The 18,829-nt window shown below is 43.7% G+C and overlaps 1 protein-coding gene across 1 annotated transcript; it reads left to right on the top strand.

The window, feature by feature from the left end:
* Positions 1-1,612: 1,612 nt before the first annotated feature.
* Positions 1,613-17,854, top strand: LOC118103518 (collagen alpha-1(VIII) chain-like). The gene is made up of 4 exons (XM_035150556.2): positions 1,613-2,030; positions 12,714-12,867; positions 14,384-14,650; positions 14,967-17,854. Exons 3-4 carry the CDS (start codon positions 14,389-14,391, stop codon positions 16,919-16,921), a joined length of 2,217 nt encoding a protein of 738 aa, XP_035006447.2. The 5' UTR covers positions 1,613-2,030; positions 12,714-12,867; positions 14,384-14,388; the 3' UTR covers positions 16,922-17,854.
* Positions 17,855-18,829: the final 975 nt, after the last annotated feature.

Below are 18,829 nucleotides of genomic sequence, written 5' to 3'. Positions count from 1 at the left end.
GTGCAATTTAAGACGTCGGTGAAGTCATAACTATGAACATCGCAAATTACTTAAATGACAAATTAGTCACTGAATTTCAGCACGAAGACGCCGGCAGTAAAATAAGTCAGGACGGGAAACCGAGCTGTTTTCTTTCTGCGCAATTCCTGCACGAGGAAGAACTTGAACAGCAACACAAACAAAAAGAACACAAAGGATAATTCGTCTGATGTAAACCAGCTGTTCAGAGTGTGAATGTGACCCCCCCCCCCCACCTCTTCCTCGGCTGGTTCCTTCAGCAAAGTGAATAATTTGGACAAAAGCTAAATGTTTTTGATGTTTCACACCAAAAACTCTGGGGAACAGTCGCACAGGAATGCAGATGCAACCTAAGCAGGCCCGAGCGTCATTTCCAGCTCATCCCTCAGGTTGTTTGCGTCAACATTTTGATTTTGTTTGACACTTTGCGACTCTTTGACCTTAAAATAGCAGCTTCAGAATTGGTTTGATGATTCACTGACTTGGAATAGAAAGAATGGCGCCTCTTTTATTCCCGCTCCTCACCAAGAACGTCTGCTCTTGCTCCATGTGTCACTTTAGTGAGCGGGTACGATCTCCTGTGAGAAGTGACTGACTCATAGTCAGTCTCAGTAATGCCGAACTGTAGATCAGTTAAAATAGTCAATAAAACCAGCAGTAATCTCAAATATTTAGCGAGGAAACTTTTAAAATAGGAACAGTTTGTTGGATAGAAGCCAGTGATCATGGGAAATATCTTCTGTTCAGTGTGTTTGTGTTGTCCCACTCACTTAACTCAGTCAGAGCTCCACTCGACACATAGACTTTGTTTTTTCTCTACATGACGAACCGTTTAAGCCTCATTTATGCTCAGAGTATGCATATGGAAACTGACAGAGCCTTCTCTCCGTAGTCTGTGTTCATTTCGTCCATATTTGTGCACGTCTGGATGAGTAGCAGTACCACCGCAAATCATAGGGGGGGGTCAGTGTAGCCAATAGTTCCAGCGGGACGATTGTGAGTATTCAACGTCCACATGTCGTGATTTATTTAATCGCCTCACAGACCACCAGACGCTTTTATTATCATGGCCTCCTCCAAAGTCGCCATGTTTGCTCTCGACTCTGAGCTGCCCTCTAGTGGATGCATTGCTTAACCATGCTGATGTTCGGACACATGGAAGTTTGTGGGCAGTCACATCTTTGGAATGAGCATTTCTCTTCTTGTGTAAAGGTGGCATACATTTGTCGTAAATTGCTAGTACACGGAGCCTTGCAGTATTAATCACAACACATGGCTGCAGAGGGCGCTGTTAAGTAAATTGACTTGGCGTTATTTAAATTTATCAAATTCCTGTAAAACTGCATTAGCCTCAGTGATACTAAGGTTTAATGCCAATTTGCAATTGTTTGTATACAGACCAAAGATGGGGAACATGCTGAGGTCAGCACGTATTCTGGTTGATGCATCTTTCTGCGCAAATAATGAGTGAAAGCGTTTGATTTTAAAATGACCTCAGAAAAATGGAAATGTGACCAATCTGAGCAGCTTGTGAATGGGCCTCGTGGTGAGTTTGCTGTCACAAAATAGAGCCCCTCCTCTGTGCTCGCTGTTGACCCCAGCCAGCGCTGGCTAACCAAAGTGAGACCATGCCTTTTTAAATCTTTCTGCATGCAAAGAATGCAGAGAGATGTCCAAGTCAAACAAGAATCTTTCTCCCTGTGATATATCGTCGCGCAGCTGATTGGGTTTCCTTTCTTCCCCCCCGGTTTGCTTCTGTCTACGATGACCTCAAATGCTGCAAACATGTAGTGGTTTCCTTCTCCTCGCACAGATCCCTGTTTCCCTCCCTCCCTCCTCTCACATGCATGTACAGATCCAGTGCTTCTCTTCTCTCTCTCTGCTCAGGCGGCTCCACCCACCTGCAGATAAAAGCCCAGCCCTAGGCAGAGCTGCCGTTCAGCGTCCGTCTGTCCCAAACTCCTCAGAGCTCTGTGATACTTCCACCCTGCAGCAGCACCACACGCACAAAGGTAAGCGATGCCCGGACCCTGGCACAGCGGGAGTTGCTGATGTGTTCATCGGCACGGCCACCAACTTTTTTTGGGTGCAATCCAGAGCTCCACAGGCACGATCAGGCTTCCAGTTTGTGTTTTCCTTGACTTCTTGTGCAGTTGCAACGCTTTAAGTGGAAAATATTTCTATTTTCCCTTTCTCGTGTGTTTTTGAATTCTTGGAGCAATGCACATGAAGGTTTTTGGGATGGCACGTGGGTTCACTAGGTCTCAGAAAGGGAACACGGACATCACATTGTTTCATAAGATTTTTTCACAGATCCCACTGCTGTGAACTCTGCAGATCCAAAAGACAAAACCGCATAGTTCTAAGGATAAATCCTTGGTGCGGCATCTTGTTTGAATTAAACACCACTTAATGGAAGGAAACTTTTTAGACATGTTTGTGTTTGAGGAAGAAAAGGATTCAGTGTTGAGGTCATTGTACTTTCAACAAGTCCACTTAAATACGAGGGGAACCTGAGTAAAATCAGTTTCAAACTTTCTGGCAGCACATTGGTTCTGAGAAATGAGTCAGAGATGGAAAGTTTGTGCTTTTAGGCAACTTTTTTTCCGTATCTTCCACCTAGAACATGCAGACGTGACTGTTTTCAGCCCGAGTTTTGCCTCTTTAACCTCTCAGCATAAGTTGATCCGATCGAATCCAAGTGCGCACCTGCCAGGAAACGTTCGGGAATCCCTGCTTCACACCCACCGAGGATTTATCACAAGGTTACGCATGCCCAAGGTTCCTTCACCTCTTTAACTGGAAATGTGTTTTAATGGCTGCTATATTTAGTAGTTTGCAAAAGCATGAAAGCAGACCAGCTTTGGTGCAGGTAGAAGATGTGGAAAACTCTGCATCTTTGTTAGATTTCCTGTTACTGATTGCAGCCGTTTCTAACTCCCAGCCTTGAATTTCTATTTAAGATGATCATGTTTTTACTTTCTCAGCGAGGAAAAAACTCTTAATTAGGGGGAAATGTGGTAAGAGGAGCTCACGCACGAGGTAAAACAAGTCGTATAATTAACTCGCTGATAGTTTTTGATGACCGCAAAGCTCGTAGTGCACATCCACGGTGGTCCTCGGTGGTCTGAAAGGACTGTTGGCATCAGCAAAATCATGGTATGGGCTGTTTGTTATTAGGTGCTAAACAGCAGTGCTGTGGAAAAACACATAAGACCGTTTTGAGGATGTGAGAAAGCCAAGAAAGATGAAATCGAGAGCGTCTGGATCCTTGACTTGATTTTTACCTGCTTGTTGGAAGGTTTTTCCCTTTCATGATCAATTTGGCTTGAAGCCTGGACCTACCACCACAGTTCCCAAGATGCAATAGTGCATTTTGGGGGGATGTTTGTTTGGTTTTTCTTGGACTGCAAGTGGTTTTTCCAATGTAGATTCGCCACTAAAGCAAACAATTTTAGAGGTGTCCAAGGGTCTTAGGCTTTTATTTGGATCTTGACACTATGGTCACATTTTTTGAAACTCTACTCCATCGTCAGTTTGCGGTTGTATCCACAGTTTTAAGTCGGGTTAATAATCTTTTGGATCCACGCACACTTGCATTGTTTTTTGAGTTTATGAGCGTATTTGCGTTTGTGTCCAAAGGCCTGAGGGTAGCTGCAGCTTCTCATGTGAACTCTGAGTTCTGCCCTGTTTAGGCCCCACAAAACACTGCTGTCCAGTATAAGAGGGAAACGTCATACGAGTTTAATGTTACATCTACAGCACAGTGATCGACACAGTTTTAACTTCGAGGCAAAAAGAAGAAGTCGGCAGAATATCACTCCAGCTCCTTATAATGGTATTCAGGCTGTCAGTTATTTATTCATAGTATGTGATTATTGTTCCCTGAAACAATTTGCTTCACCCATTTTACTAAAACCAGTGATTTGAGAAGCTGCTGAAAAATGTGCACTGTGAACGCTGTTGTTTAACACACATCCAACCAATAGGGTGTTTGACCTTTTTTTAAAGGAATAATTTGACATTTTGCAAAATGTATGTGGTTACTTTCAGGGGATTGACACCACAGCTGGTTAGCTTAGCATAAGGACTGGAAATAGGTGGAAACGTCTAGCCTGTCTCTTTCCAGCTTCACATTTATTGTACAGACATGAGTGATCTCGATCCCCTCGTTTAATTCTCATGAAAAAAATCTATATTTATGACAACAGTCAAGGCCAAGTTAGTTGATGTAAGTGTCCTTTGCTTTAGATTATTAATATACTTTTAAGATATCGGAGACAAAGCCAGTTGCTGTAACAGAGGATGTGAATTTCTCTAAAGTTTGGTTTGCTTCGAGCCCCGGCTGCAGAATCGAACCTGCAAACTCCAGGAAAGTGTGTGACGCATGTGCATGAGATGCTTCTGTCAGCCGGCTTGGACATTATGCATTTGTTACGCTGTTAATGTCTCCTGGCGATATGTTTTTATTTCCCTCCGTCTCGCACTCCTTTTGCCGTTCACACCTACTGAACAGGAAGTGTTTATGCAGCTCGGAGAGAATGTGTCTCTTGATCCCGCAGCTGCAGCCTCTGTGACTCGAGGCCATGTGTCCAAACACTCTGCTGCTACCGTGCAAGAGCAGCGCAGCCTCGGAAATGTCTCAAAACTATGAAGCCTCACTCTCTTTTTTGCAGAAAAGTTGCATTGTTTATCAAAAAAGACAACCGGAGTCATTAATCTCTTGCATCGCCTGCCATGAATTTACCCTCTTTTAGTGCAGCAAGTGGGAGTTTAGGTTAAATACACTATTCTGAGATTTGGGCTTTAAATTGTGCTGATTTATTGCAGAGCGTCTCTTATCTAAACTCCTAGTAGACGGAGTCGTAGTCCTTATTATGCCTCGTAAATACTCCACCGCAGAAACATCTGGACAGAAGGAAAAGGGAGGATCGTATTTTTTCCCTGAGTGGCATATTTTACAGTGCGACTGTGTAACACATTAAGCCTCCTGAGATTGTCGCCGTATAAATATATATATATTACTGTCACCGGTCAGACGATCCATACGCGTAAGCCTAACATGATCTCGATGGATTTAAATGTTTGCAGAAAAAGGTAGAAAGACCACTGAAAACAGAGGGAACCACCATTAAAGTGAAATAGTCCAGCAATAAACCCCAAGAAACCTCTTGTCAAAGCAACATATAATCACCACCTAGTCATTTTTAAATATTGCTCTGCTCCCACTCTCCAAATTTCACCAATTACGACTCCCATGGAAGCTGCCGTTCCCAGCTTGTGCTATATTTTTCCTGCCCTGTGTTTTGAAATTGCTGAAGCGTTGGGGAATCTTCATGGTCAGTTTGCGGTGGAGCTCTTCTGACATTTTTATGCTTTTCATCTAGAAGTGTGCAGATCCATCATTACAAGTTAAAGTCCGACTGAAATAATCCGCAAAATGTACTTGATTTATCGACAGCAAACCTTTATATTTTATTAATACTGATGCGTCAGTGGATATGCAGCCTTTTTAATGGTGTAACTCGTCAAGATGGAGCTAGTTTTGTGTTGCATTGTAATTATAATAAAACTAGTTTAGTCCAGTGGTTCCCTTCTCGTCTGACCCCTCCATTAGGTCACATAATAAATCTGAGGGGTGGGTAGATGAATACTGGCACCAGATCAAAACACCAGGTCTCTGTGGAAACCTGTGACGTCACTCATCGGTTTGTGAGCTGCCGTTTTCAAGCCTCAAGTTTGGCATTTTGTCCAAAGCCCTCTTGGTTTTTATTCAAAACCATAAGTAACCATTTTTGAAGGAGTGCGGGGTCACTTCGAACTGCACCCATTGGACGGTACTCGCTGTCAGTCACACAGTATGCACGGCCCAATGTACACAGTGCTTTATCATCGTAAACTTGACTGATGTAAGTTCGAGGCAGCAACTAGTGTAGTCGCCCTCTGATGGTCATTTGAGAGAATACAGGTTTCAGTCATTTCCGCATTGGCTTCACTTTTAAGACCCACAGTCTACATACATTATTTTTTTTGTTTAATGACCACCCACACCTAAACTCCAGTGACCCTCATGACTCACACAATAGCAGGGTGGGTCCACAACTTGCAGGCATCAATAGCCGTTCACACCTTGACTCCAACGAACCACAACTGCTGGGGGGGGTTGATGACCTGCCTGTTTAATGCCGAGCTCCATTACACCTTGGAGCTCGGCCCCTTGGAATAATGTCACATCGAAGAACCCGAGTTGATGGCGCTCCAGTCGCAGGAACAATGTTTACGTTATACAGCCAGCCATTGTTCATAATAACCTATTTCACGCATTCCAACACCGTAGTAAAACTTCCACATACAGTAATTGGACAGTACTACGTGTACAACACATTTCATGAGAGAAGTGCTAATAAACAGTAAAAATTACAGCTTTAATCACTGTTGATATACGGAGGGGCCATCTTGGATTTCAAAGTCGGGGGTGCTCAGGTTCCCCATCTTGTTTGAGCATTGTCTTTTGCCATTTTACTGGTAATTTGTTCCAAATTGAAAAGAGCTTTTTTGTAAGGGGCCAAGAGCCACAGGTTTAATGTTGATGAACAGAATGTATTTTATAAGCTTTTACATGCTTTAATGTCAAATCTTAAACGTAGTAGAGTAAAGACAATAAAATAAAAAGGGCTAAAGTACATGTGGCCTCTTCTCTGATTCACACCGGACACAAAATGTATTTACGCAGCTGCAATCGGCAGATTTCCCACCGGAGTCTGTGGTTTATGCTCGGTATAAGTGATCAGATCTGATTATTAGCCAAACGTTGTTGCTGCCTGTAAAAATAATCACCCACCAAAGGCGTGTCCCTGTGAGAGCCAGTAAAAATGTGGCAAAACCACAGGAAGCTCGGGCAAAAAACTTGGATCAATCCCACGCTAAATGTCAGAAAAAACGCCCGAGTGTTTCTTTCCTGCTGTGCGAGATAGTGGAACATGTCGTGTAAAATAAGCTCTCTTCAGAGGAAATGTTTTCAGACTGAATAACTGTCTTTTGTTTCCTCTGAACAAATGTGAAGTGCCTCTCAGTTCTGAGTTGCTATTAACTTCTGTCCACGGACACCAGATACTGTGTTTTGACAGAACTCACAGCTAATGGGAAAATAATTCTCCGCCCTCGCCGAACTTTGCCTGAAATGAAAATTGTGGCCAGACACTCTGTGACTTACGGTTCCCAGAACTGCAGGAGAGGGAAACTGTCAATGAGATGGGTGAACAAGCTGAACAGACAGTGCGTGTGTGTTAATGCGAGGAGGTGTAAGTGCAATCACGTGCATTTACGTCTGTGTGCGTCAGAGCTTGGAGGAGCGGTGAGAAAACACAGCGGTTGCCAATCTGAGTCTCATCCGGATGATACTTCCCTTCGCGGTGGCTCGGTTTGTTTGCAACATCAGTTTAAAATGTTGCCACCCTCCTAAAGGTCAGCTAACCTCTCGTCTGAGAGAGAGAGAAGAGATGGAGTTGGTGTGAAGGAATGCTGAAAAACAAAAAGCAATGGAGAGGAACTAAGGCGGGTGGAGCAGTCATGCACATTTTGCCCGTGAGAGAAACTCGTGTTTTCCCTTCCCATCGAGATAAGCCAGGATGAAGGGTGGAAATGAAAATGTTGCTGGATGATTGAGGTGGGAGGCATCACCTGCTCAGAGACCTGAAGGCCAGTGAATTCAGAAAAAGGGAAAATAGCTTCAGGTCCAGAATATCTTCCAAATATGATGTAGCAATGAGAGACATGTCGCTCTGCAGAGCAGAGGTGGAAAATACAAGACGCGAACCAACAATTCCAAAAAATATATATCTCATTGTAGCAACGTGTTTGAATCAACTGGAAAAACAGTCTTTATCTGAATATTTTGTATCCTTTTACATTGGAAGCACATGTAGTTCTCCACCCAGGCCGTGGAAATACCAGTGAACAAGACAGAGTATAAGTGGTATAGAAATGGAGTTTGGCGCCCTCTATTGAACCACCAGCCCCACTACTCGCTTTGTTTGAAGTTATTGTCTCATCTTGACTGTTTACATCAACTAAAGTGTTGACATATCCAAATACCTAGGGCCTGTATACTAAATGAAAATCGCTCGTTTTGTTCAGTTATGGCAAGTTTTAAAAGGCCAAATGTACAGTATTTCATTTTGTATCATACGACTCAGGGAAAAGCAGCACGTCTTCACATTTAAAGCTGGAGGTTGGGAATTATTTTTGCAGCAAACTTTCTGCTGATAAACGAATTGATTAATGTTCTTAATGTTTCAGTGGGCCTCGGTCTTGGCCTGCTCGGACCTGAGATGATTCTCCAGAGTGTTGACTTTAGCGTGACGGTCACAGGACCTCAGTCTGCGTGGCCTTCAGCTCGGCATTCTTCTCGCCCAGTGCGTTCCTGTCGGTGAGCTCTTTCTTTTCCAGGGTAATGCCCGCAATCTTCTTCTTCCACCTTCCATGTCTCGCCATGCCGTGCTGGTGGACGGGGGTCAGCCTCTTATTCATTTCCCTGTGCTCCTGCCCTCTCTACACCACTTTCTTACTTTTCCTACTAACTTACTTGGCCTCTTGGGTTGTTGCCATCCTGCACATTGGCTGAAAAGGGGGTGTTGCTGTGTCGCTGTTGGAGCAATTGATCTCTGGCAGTCCCTCTCTCTCTGAGCTGTTGTGTTGCAGTCTTGTTTTTGTTGTGTAGTCATAGTTGTTTTTGTCTTTGAGATGTTGTCCATTCGCACTCTCTTATTCCAATTAGAAATGTCTAGCCTGCTGGTACTGTGAATTTCTTGACTGAAAAATACAAAGCTGTAGATATATTTCATTCCTTTATTTCAGTTCATGCAACAATTGATACAAAAAGAGTACGAGGGTGTTGTAGTTTTGCAGTTTTTCTTTTATTACAAAACTTTATGGTGTCTATCAAAGTCTGTGTTTGGATCCGTGACATTTTCCTTCATAAAAAAGGTTGTTTTTCACTGAGCAGATTTGATTTTAAACAGCTGACGCATACACGAGTGGAACCACCGCTCCTTAATAACTACGAGTCACCCACTTCTGATAATCTCTTTATTTTCCTTGGTTCAGTGACAATTTTCTGTTTCCACTCGTGTCCTGCAGCCGTGTTTACCTGCCTGCTCACAAAACGCAAAGGCCAGGCCTGACCACAAGCAATTAAGACCGGCACCCATATCTGTAAGCAATGACATGCCTCCGCTCGTCCTCATTCGTCTATGGAGCGGTATTGTCTCACCATCTGGAACCAGTCAGGAAGAGGAACACGGAGGAGAAATGGAAATTTGATTATTTTCAAAGCCGAGCTGGAGGTGATAAAAGACTCGTGGCTCATCACCAAGCGGAGCCGGCTGCGGTTGAAAGTGTTGGCAGAGACCTTCAGGGGACCCGGCGTCCATTCCGGGGCGAGCGGGCTTTTGTTGAGCGGAGGTGTCGGAAGAGTTTTCATCAGAGTGGGGGTCAGGCACGAGATGGGGAAAATAAAAAAAGGCGAGGTTGAAAGTTGGTTGAAAAATATATTCAGCTTTGTTGCTACCATGTGAAGAGGACACCGTTATGTTGAATAGATTTCAAATGTTGAACAGTCCTACTACACACACACACAGGGATAAGCTGAGTTCCTTTTGTGAAATGGTGCAAGAAAACCGTAAGAAGAACAGCTGAAAGAAAATGCACTGCACTTTCATGTTGTTGAAGTTTAAATATGCCCTGTTGAAAGCCAGTAAGACGGTCCATAACATTTTATATTCCATAAAAACTACAGGGAGGTGAGCTCCTCTCGTTCTCTGCAGGAAATGGAGGCTCTTACTGGCTGTTCTCACCAGCCATTGGGATTTGACGGTGACCCACATGCCCCCAGGGGAGGTCCTGACGGCGCACGGCGGCACGGAAACCTGAGACTAAAGCAGTGGCTGATTGCTCAATTTTCCTCCTAAGTTCTATAAGAAGATTGTGCGGCAAGCTGAACCAAGATAACATGCTTTAGTTTTAGGGGGATTTTTGTTCAGGAAATGGCTGGACGAGTAGTCGTAAGCAGATGTTTTGTAGCTGGAAATGGGGCTTGTGCTTTCCCTCCAGTAAAAGTGCCATATTTCTGATTTTGTCAAACAAATAACCATGCAGTCATATAATTTGTTTCTTTTTGGCTGCATTCAGGGGAGAAAAACAAGCAGGAATCACTTTTCGTGTGCAACTTTGTTCCAATGAGCCGCACAAATCTGCAATTTCATGTCTTGGCGATATCCAAGACGAAATTCTGCAGTTCTGGTGAGAGTTGTTTGGTCGGAAACTTTGGTTGCGCCGCGAAAGATTCGAAATCACAAGGAATTTCATCTCCGCGGGATATTTGTTATTAATTCTAAACGGCGCCATAAATCTTGCCCGTAACTACGTGTTTACTGATTGATAAGTTGGAGTTGAAAGCTTAAGGTTGTCCTGGAAATTATCAAAGGGGGGGGGGGCGTTTTCTGAGACTGGCGATGGAAAAAACAGACTTGTTTCTGGCAAATGTTGTTCATTGTTTATTTTATTGGATCCCTTTTAGACTCTCAGCAGTTCCTGGGGTCCTCACATAAAAAGAAGGCCAAGCGAAGCATTATTATGGTACAAATGTTAAAGAAAGTTCCCGGAGGAAAAAAGTCATTCATAGAAAAGTGGAACCCAACTGATCATATAGAGCATAATGGCACAAAACCTACAAGTAATTGTTGTTTTTTCATTAAGAAAGTGGAATACTTATATAACAAGATACCTAAGAGGTTTCAGGTATATCTAAAAAGAACAGAAGACAAATAGTTTAGACTGGATTTCACTGTTCTTTGAGTTTATGCTGAAACAGAAAAAGTCCTCAACTCTGCTGCATGCGTCTCTGAGACATTAGGTCACCGGCGATGGAATTCCGCATCCAAATGAGCTCTGCTACTCGTGCAGCCCGTCCCATAAATGGGATAAGATTTGTTGTTTTTCTCTCCGCTTCTTAGCCCTGACGTAGCCTCGGAGGTCAGAGGGAACATGTGTTTCAAAGCGCCGGGCCCGTCCTCCTTGTTTTGCTGACTTATTGTTTTACGGAGGTCGTCTCGTTTCCTCGCCAAACACATGTTCCCCTTTTTGTTTTAGTCTGGAGGGAAAGAGAACGACTTTCTTTGTGCGAGCACAAAGGGTTTTTACTACAGCGATGACCAGCTTAGCATCCCCACATGTGAAATCATGTTCAATTTAGAAGATCAATACATGAGGATCAATCCCTTCTTGGGTCTATATCTGAAAAAGATGTTTAACAAATGTTTCGTTACGGCTCTAGAGTTTGAGGAAATACTTCTGGTCAAAAATGCAGTATGTTATTGTAGCAGTGCAGCTGTTTTCAGTTTAACTATCATTGTCCCATTTTCTCTACAAAACATTCATTAGAAATTGAAAACCACACACTGAGGAATGTTACTCGTGGAGTTAGTCGTTTCAGCCGTCCCGGCCAGGTTGTAATTTAGATTGATTGATTAGATTATTGTTTTAATAGGTGCTTTATTTCTGCTGTGGTTGGATACATGCTTAACATTATACATTTTCCATTAATCTGATAGATCTACGCTTACCTTACACGTCCACTTCTATTTCAATTATTTTTTATGCCGGCGAAATAGAAACTCAAATATATAACCTGACGTAAATGTATAGGTGATGTAAGGGATTTTAGGAATATGGTAATAAAGTGAAATTAAATCAGTTTAAGTTGTGATAACAGGATGTTACTCTGTCCCCTTCAGGTTTGTGTCAGACTTCTGGAACTGATTTTAAACCCAAAAAATCCTCTGCTCTAGAATCTCCAACTATATGCAGGAATGTATCAAGGCTACAAATAACTTTAATAATGAATTCTTAAATGTACCGGGAGCAAATGTAATGAGGCCTCTCTTTGCTCTGTTGTCAATCTGAAAAGTTGAGTTCAAAGTGTGAGGAAGCTGGAGATAAAAGTGTTTTCAGATTTTGAATTATGTTGTTGGATTATGTCAAGGGGTGGCACGGTGGTACTGTCACCTGATCCGGTTCAAATCCCCATTTGGCTAGGGTGTAATGTGGTTTCTTACTGTAGTTTTAGTAAACATGAGGATTTGTAGCTTTGAGACTGAACAGTGAAACAGATCAGAGGTCAGTGATATCAACTGTATGGACTTTCCATATATGGGCATTCAGTATCAGCTGTACAGCCTCTGTCCGTGGTGCTGGATCTATACATTACTAATAGCATCTTTTAAATTCAGTCAGATGGGTGTGGTGAACGATAACGGTGATTTGCAATGACCATTAAGTGTATAATATTTGTTTTGTAGCCTTCCTTTTCAGGAAGTTTGCACTTTTCTGTCCTTGTCTGATTGTTTGTTTTGTGTTTCAGCAGTAAGATGACAATATACATTAAACAATTTTGCCTAAAATGTCATAATAGTTAGCATCTATCTCCCCATCGAGTTGCAAAGACACAGTTTTGCTGTATTTCTTTTTAATACCCCCATTCCTACATTCTTTGAGGAGGTAGGTGTGTCTCAGCAAAACTGCATCAGGGCCAAAATATGTCTGCCACGTGGGGATGGCAGCTTAGTGTTACAAACCCCAGGCCTCTGCGAAAGGTCACCGCCTGACATTCATCCAACCTGACATTCATATTTCTGCAGGGAACAGCGGGATCGCAGCGAACACCTGGCCGGAATCCCGTGCATGGCCACCGTCCCACTTATGCCGCGGACAAGACCCAGAGAAGCGAGGTAAAGTTCGGTGGAACCAGGGGGAGAGACGACCTTCACGTTTGAGACGAGGAGAACGCTGAAAGTAAGAGAAGTGGTGGTTTTGCACGGTGGGAGATTGTTGATGCCAATTTGGGTTAAAATTATAAAGATGTATCGGTGATTATGGAGTTTGCTTGAAGATAAACATCTTGTACGTCACCTGAGTTTAAGTGGATGTAATTTTGTGAAGCCTATTACGAAATTCAGCACTGAGAATCAAGTACAATCAGTGTTTCAGGTTCCAGCAACATTTCAAAAGTACTTTTAATCTCAGGTTAGAATATATATTTATATGAATTTATTCTAAACAAACTACTTAAGATGCTTATTTTTGGTAGTTTTTATCATCCCATGATATGTAAATATTATATTGAAAGATATTTAGAACAATCAGGCTAGAAAAAAATTACTATATGTTTATTCATAGCTTGTCGACTCGTACTTTCCAGAAATATTACTGTTCACCTACATTAGTGCGCACATTTAAACATTCACCCTCCCTTGTCTGACACCCATCTGCAACACATTGATTGGGCAGATCAACTACACAGATCAGAAAGAGTGTGGTATTGATATTCCCCTGTAATCACATTCAGCCTGAAGCTTTGGTTTTCCTCTTCTTCAATAACTGCTCCGAAAAATGTAAGCAAGTCTGATTTCCATTGTCCGAGCTCCCCAAACGTTTCAATCTCCTCGGTTCGGGTTTCAGAGCACACAAATACCACAGAGGTGGTAAACATACATTCACCCTTCACCGTTTGTTTTCACACTGCTCTCTTGGCAACATTCACCCAATCTCTTTAGCGCGGACATGTTTAAAGGATTAGGGATTACGTTCGGACGTCTCCTGCGAGGACTCTGTAATTATGATTAATGTTTTAACAACGTACGCGATGTAATTCACGTCAAAGATATGAGACTCGTGTAAACACAGGAAGAGAGGGGGGGGGATTTGTTTTATTTTTGCAAGTTTGACCACAGTGGATTTCATTCGAATAAGTACCTTGGTTGCTTTATTCCATCTGCTTTGTGCAACAGCACCACCTACTGGTCACATAGAAGAACATCTGCTCTAAAGAAAGACATTAGATCTTTACTATTACTACTCATGAGTAGTTGAGAAGCATGAGAGATCCAAGCAGAGAAGGGCAAAATATTGCATTATGGTAATTGTAGGATACATGCAAGGGACTTCAAACTCTGGATCTTCACCTCTGATGCTCTGTCTTTATTGTGTTACTTGGGTATTTCTAAGACTTTATAGTTGTAGGGAAATATTAAACTTTTTATTGAAATCATGTTTTTTACTTTGTTGCCAGTTACTTTCCACATTAAGATTAGTAATAGTATTAGTCTATAGAAATGTATTATGAAAGAACATCACATTAAGGCATCAATAAGGATGTAAGTATAGGATTCAATAGGTCATTCTGCATAATAGTTGGATATGGAAAATGGCCCACTATAAGATTTCAAAAGGATTTGGTGTGGAGTTAAACTTGAGATTGATCTGCTTACGTTTGTGTCCGGATTTTTACTTTCTTTATTCTCCACTTTAGAAAAAATGGTGGCCGCAGCCGTCCATTTCTTCTCTCTACTCGTCCCAGTGTTCCAGCTGTGTTTGTTACGCCCAGCCCACGGGGGGGTGTATTACGGACACAAGCAGCCACCTCACCAGCCCCTGCCGCAGCACAACGACGGGTATCCCCAGCAACAGTTTTTGGGGAACGAGATGCCACTTATGCCGTTAGTGCCTCAGTATGGAAAAGAGATGCCTCAGCTGCCTTTGCAAAAGGGAAAAGAGAGACCACTGTTTGAAGGCAAAGGTGATTTACTAAGGACATACCTAATATACTATCAATTGTATAACAAGACCTGTCATTTAACCCTCATAAGTTAGCTTTTACGATATGCGTCTATCTAATTTGAAGAATAGAACTCAATATTTAGTGAAAATAGAGGAAAACCCTCTGAAAGCAACATTATTCCAAGACAGTACAGACATATATTACCCACATTGCAAGCTGTTCTTCTTTTGCCCAATGGTTTGGAAGAAATATCACAAAATAAATGTTAATTCAAACCAATGCCGAGTGGGTCAATATTTACCTCTATCCATCAAATGTGTCCACTGTTTTCCAGGTCAGACATTCCCCAGAGGGGCTAAAGGCCCACCTCCCCCCGGCCCTGGCGTAGAAGGTCTCAGAGAGGGACCACAAGGAATTCAAGGCCCCCCTGGACCGACAGGACCACCGGGACCACAGGGCCCTGCCGGACAACCAGGCCAGGGATTGCCAGGGTTACCGGGAAAGCCGGGGCCTCCAGGTCCTCAAGGTTACCCAGGAATAGGAAAGCCCGGTATGCCAGGATTGCCAGGAAAGCCCGGAGTACCAGGGTTGGCGGGACCAAAAGGCGATCTCGGTCCAAGCGGTAGCGAGGGACCAACTGGACTTCCCGGTCCTGCTGGGCTTCCGGGTCCCCCCGGACTCCCTGGGATTTCAAAAACAGGAGGCCAGGGGCTTCCAGGCCAGCCGGGACCGCTAGGGGAGCCTGGTCAAAAGGGTCCATCTGGGCTATACGGTCCCCCGGGCTCCAAAGGAGACAAAGGAATCGGTCTACCTGGTTTGCCAGGCCTGAAAGGACCTGGTGGACCACCTGGTCCACGTGGGAACGTGGGCCTCCCTGGTATTGGTAAACCTGGCCTCAATGGCGTACCTGGACAACCAGGAATACCAGGAAAACCAGGTCCACCTGGAGAACAAGGCCAGGCGGGACCATTTGGGGAAACAGGTCAACCGGGACAGCCAGGTTTGCCAGGAATTGGCAAACCAGGACAAGAAGGATTTAGAGGTCAACCAGGGCTCTTTGGAGGTAAAGGAGAACCGGGCCCACCAGGCTTACCGGGGGGTCCAGGACTACCGGGTTACGGTAAACCGGGGTTTCCAGGACCCAAGGGTCACAAGGGACATGGAGGTCTTCCCGGACCTCCGGGCCTTAAAGGCGATAAAGGTCACGGAGGTGTTCAAGGGGTCATCGGTCCCACCGGTCTCAGCGGTATGCCCGGTCCCCCAGGTCCAATCGGGCCTCCCGGTAGTCTTGGCTTCCCAGGACAAAAGGGCGAGTATGGTGCTGGAGGAACAAAGGGATATCCTGGAACAAAGGGTGAATTAGGGCCTCCGGGTCTTCCAGGACAGACAGGTAGATCGGGAGAGGGCGGACAACCAGGACAAAGAGGTTTTCAAGGGCCTATCGGCCCTAAAGGAGAAGCGGGTATGAGGGGTTTACCAGGCGTCCCCGGTGCCGCCGGATTACCGGGACCAAGAGGAGAGGGGGGAAATTCGGGAGAAACGGGCCACCAGGGACCTCAGGGAATTCCAGGGATCACAGGACCAGGGGGACCGATCGGACCTCCCGGCCTGCTGGGGCAAAAAGGCGAAACAGGGGTGTCTGGTAAACCCGGCTATCCCGGAGACGGTAAACCGGGATCGCCCGGTCACATCGGTCCTCAAGGTAACCCCGGTCCCAGCGGCTCTCCTGGATTTCCAGGGCAACAGGGACAACCGGGACCCCCCGGTCTTCCGGGACTGCCCTCTGTATCTCCCGATCTCGGACAGGTCCTCCCCGTGACCGGCCCGTACAGCGGTCAAAGACAAGGTTACAAGAAACAGAAAAACGGAGGCGAGATCGGTGGAAACGGCGTGGAGTTGCCCTCGTTCACAGCCAAGCTCACGAATCCGTTCCCTCTCGTGGGCTCTCCGGTAATCTTTGATAAACTCTTGCACAACGGCAATCAAGACTACAATCCCCAAACTGGTACTTTTACCTGTACCATACCGGGGGTCTACTACTTTGCTTACCACGTCCACTGCAAAGGAAGTAACGTGTGGGTGGCACTGATGAAGAACAACGAGCCGGTCATGTACACTTACGACGAGTACAAAAAGGGCTTGCTGGATCAGGCGTCCGGGAGCGCTGTACTCCCGTTGCGACAAGGAGACACCGTGCACTTGCAGCTGCCGTCGGACCAGGCCGCGGGACTTTACGCCGGTCAATACGTCCACTCAACATTTTCCGGATACTTGTTGTACCCAATGTAAGCGACGCGTTTCAAACAAAGTACTCGAGGCAGCAGAATGATTTTTTTTTTTATAGCGGCAACATACTTCATAGAATTATTCTCTGCATTACATGACTTGGATCCACATCTGGTTATCGGCAATGACGCGTAGGAAGCTGCGAGGTCAAACGTTACTCTGAAATATCTCAGTTGTCATAGGTTGTTTTATGCTTACATTTATTCATATATCCATCCTCACACAATTTATCCGTATCCATGAGTTTGCGGGAATAATTTCTTAAACAATGAGGCTTTATGTTGTAGAATTGTTTTTCACTAGGCACATACAATCATATCGGTTTTATTGTACAATGCATTTACTCTGTTATCGTAACATACAGTTGGGTCACGACGTAGTTCTTAAGTTATTGTTATTTTTGTATGTTATTTGGGAAATGCAGCTTTTTAACGTGACTAAATCTTTTGTCTCAAAGTCTCGCATCATGTATTTTTATCCAACTCCACACCACATCTCCGTTCCAAACCAAATCAAACTATGCCTGCAATTTGGCTTGGCTAGGATTGTCTCCTAGTGACCATTTGACAAATTTGTTTTGTTTTTAGTAGATATTGATTCTTGGTCAGTTTGTCAGAATTCTCTGTAATTTATTTGTTTGACTACTGATTACTAAGCATTGTTTTGTTTTTTGTGGTAAACAGTCATTTTTGGAATTTAAAGACCGCTAACCTGTTCTGTCAAAAAACACCTACCCACTAATATCTTTTTGCATCGGCATTTAACGTTTTTTATTAGTAGTACAGCAGTTTAAACAAAGTTCTTTCAACCCGTTTTTCCTTTTTGTTTGTTTGGACAATGGTGCAATGCATAAGCAAATAAGAAACTATGCCCAAATGTGTGAATTTTGGCCTGTGTTGCTGGTGATTTTAAATAAAAAAGAACCTCTTGTCTAAATCTGTCTTTGTCCACGAATTTGTAACATGTACATCAGCAACTGGTCGTCTGGAAAAGAAGATTCACCGGCAATTTTCAGCAAACAGACAGGAAGGGCAAGATATAATATCTGGTGTTCACAGACAAACATGGCAAGGTGGAAAAATCGGAAGAGTTGGAGACAGGGGTGGCTCCTGGCATAGGCTGATTTATCATGACGTGACGCATGTGATTTTAAACAATGCAGTAACGTCACACCATCATCATCCTCTAACCCTGGGGACGGCTCGCGATCTGTTCTATTTTTTTTCACTCACCGCGGGATAACATACTTGAAATCGATAAAAGATCAAATGTGCATCCCATACTTTTGATTTCCCCACTGTTCTGGAGTTTCAATTTCCCCATCTTTAATTATGTACTTATTCCACACATTTGTCAGTTGTGTCTCAACACACACAAGCACACAATCTTTTGTGGGGGGGTGGCGGCTCTAGGCTTGTGTATGTCAGTCACTTGTGAAGAAATCATTGTTTATTTTTGTCGACATGAGTAATTAGCTAGCTGTCAGTACAGCACATTTCAGAGGTTTTTTTATTTTTGTATTCTTTTTTTTATAGCCTACATTTGTGTGCATCTGTACGCCGTCCAAAAGTTCTTGAGGATGCATGACAATTTGACAGCATGTGAAATACATAATGTATTGCATTTCCTCACGTTTTACCTATGCATATTGCATTAAAATGGATTCTGATGTGCATTTTCTACGCATGTAGTAGTTCTTTTTTTAAAACATTTTTTTTGTTAACTTGTTTTAACTAATGAATGAAAGCTCTGGAGTGAGGAGGGGTGGGGGGGGCAATGGAGAAGTAAAATCCCCCTAGATGGAAATCAATACACATACATTTTCCCTGTTAAAAGGGTTTTTAGGTAGTTTTTCCTTACTCTTGTTGAGGGTTAAGGGCAGAGGATGTCACACCATGTTAAAGCCCTATG

This window comes from Hippoglossus stenolepis, chromosome 24 (genome assembly GCF_022539355.2).
Source record: "Hippoglossus stenolepis isolate QCI-W04-F060 chromosome 24, HSTE1.2, whole genome shotgun sequence".
NCBI classification, from domain to species: domain Eukaryota; kingdom Metazoa; phylum Chordata; class Actinopteri; order Pleuronectiformes; family Pleuronectidae; genus Hippoglossus; species Hippoglossus stenolepis.
This window is presented reverse-complemented; position numbering and strand designations above follow the sequence as displayed.

Bases quoted from the DNA above. Each gene is read 5' to 3' on its own strand.
- LOC118103518 (XM_035150556.2), top strand. From the start codon at position 14,389: ATGGTGGCCGCAGCCGTCCATTTCTTCTCTCTACTCGTCCCAGTGTTC. The intron at 14,651-14,966 runs GTGATTTACTAA...ACTGTTTTCCAG, and splicing joins ACCACTGTTTGAAGGCAAAG to GTCAGACATTCCCCAGAGGG.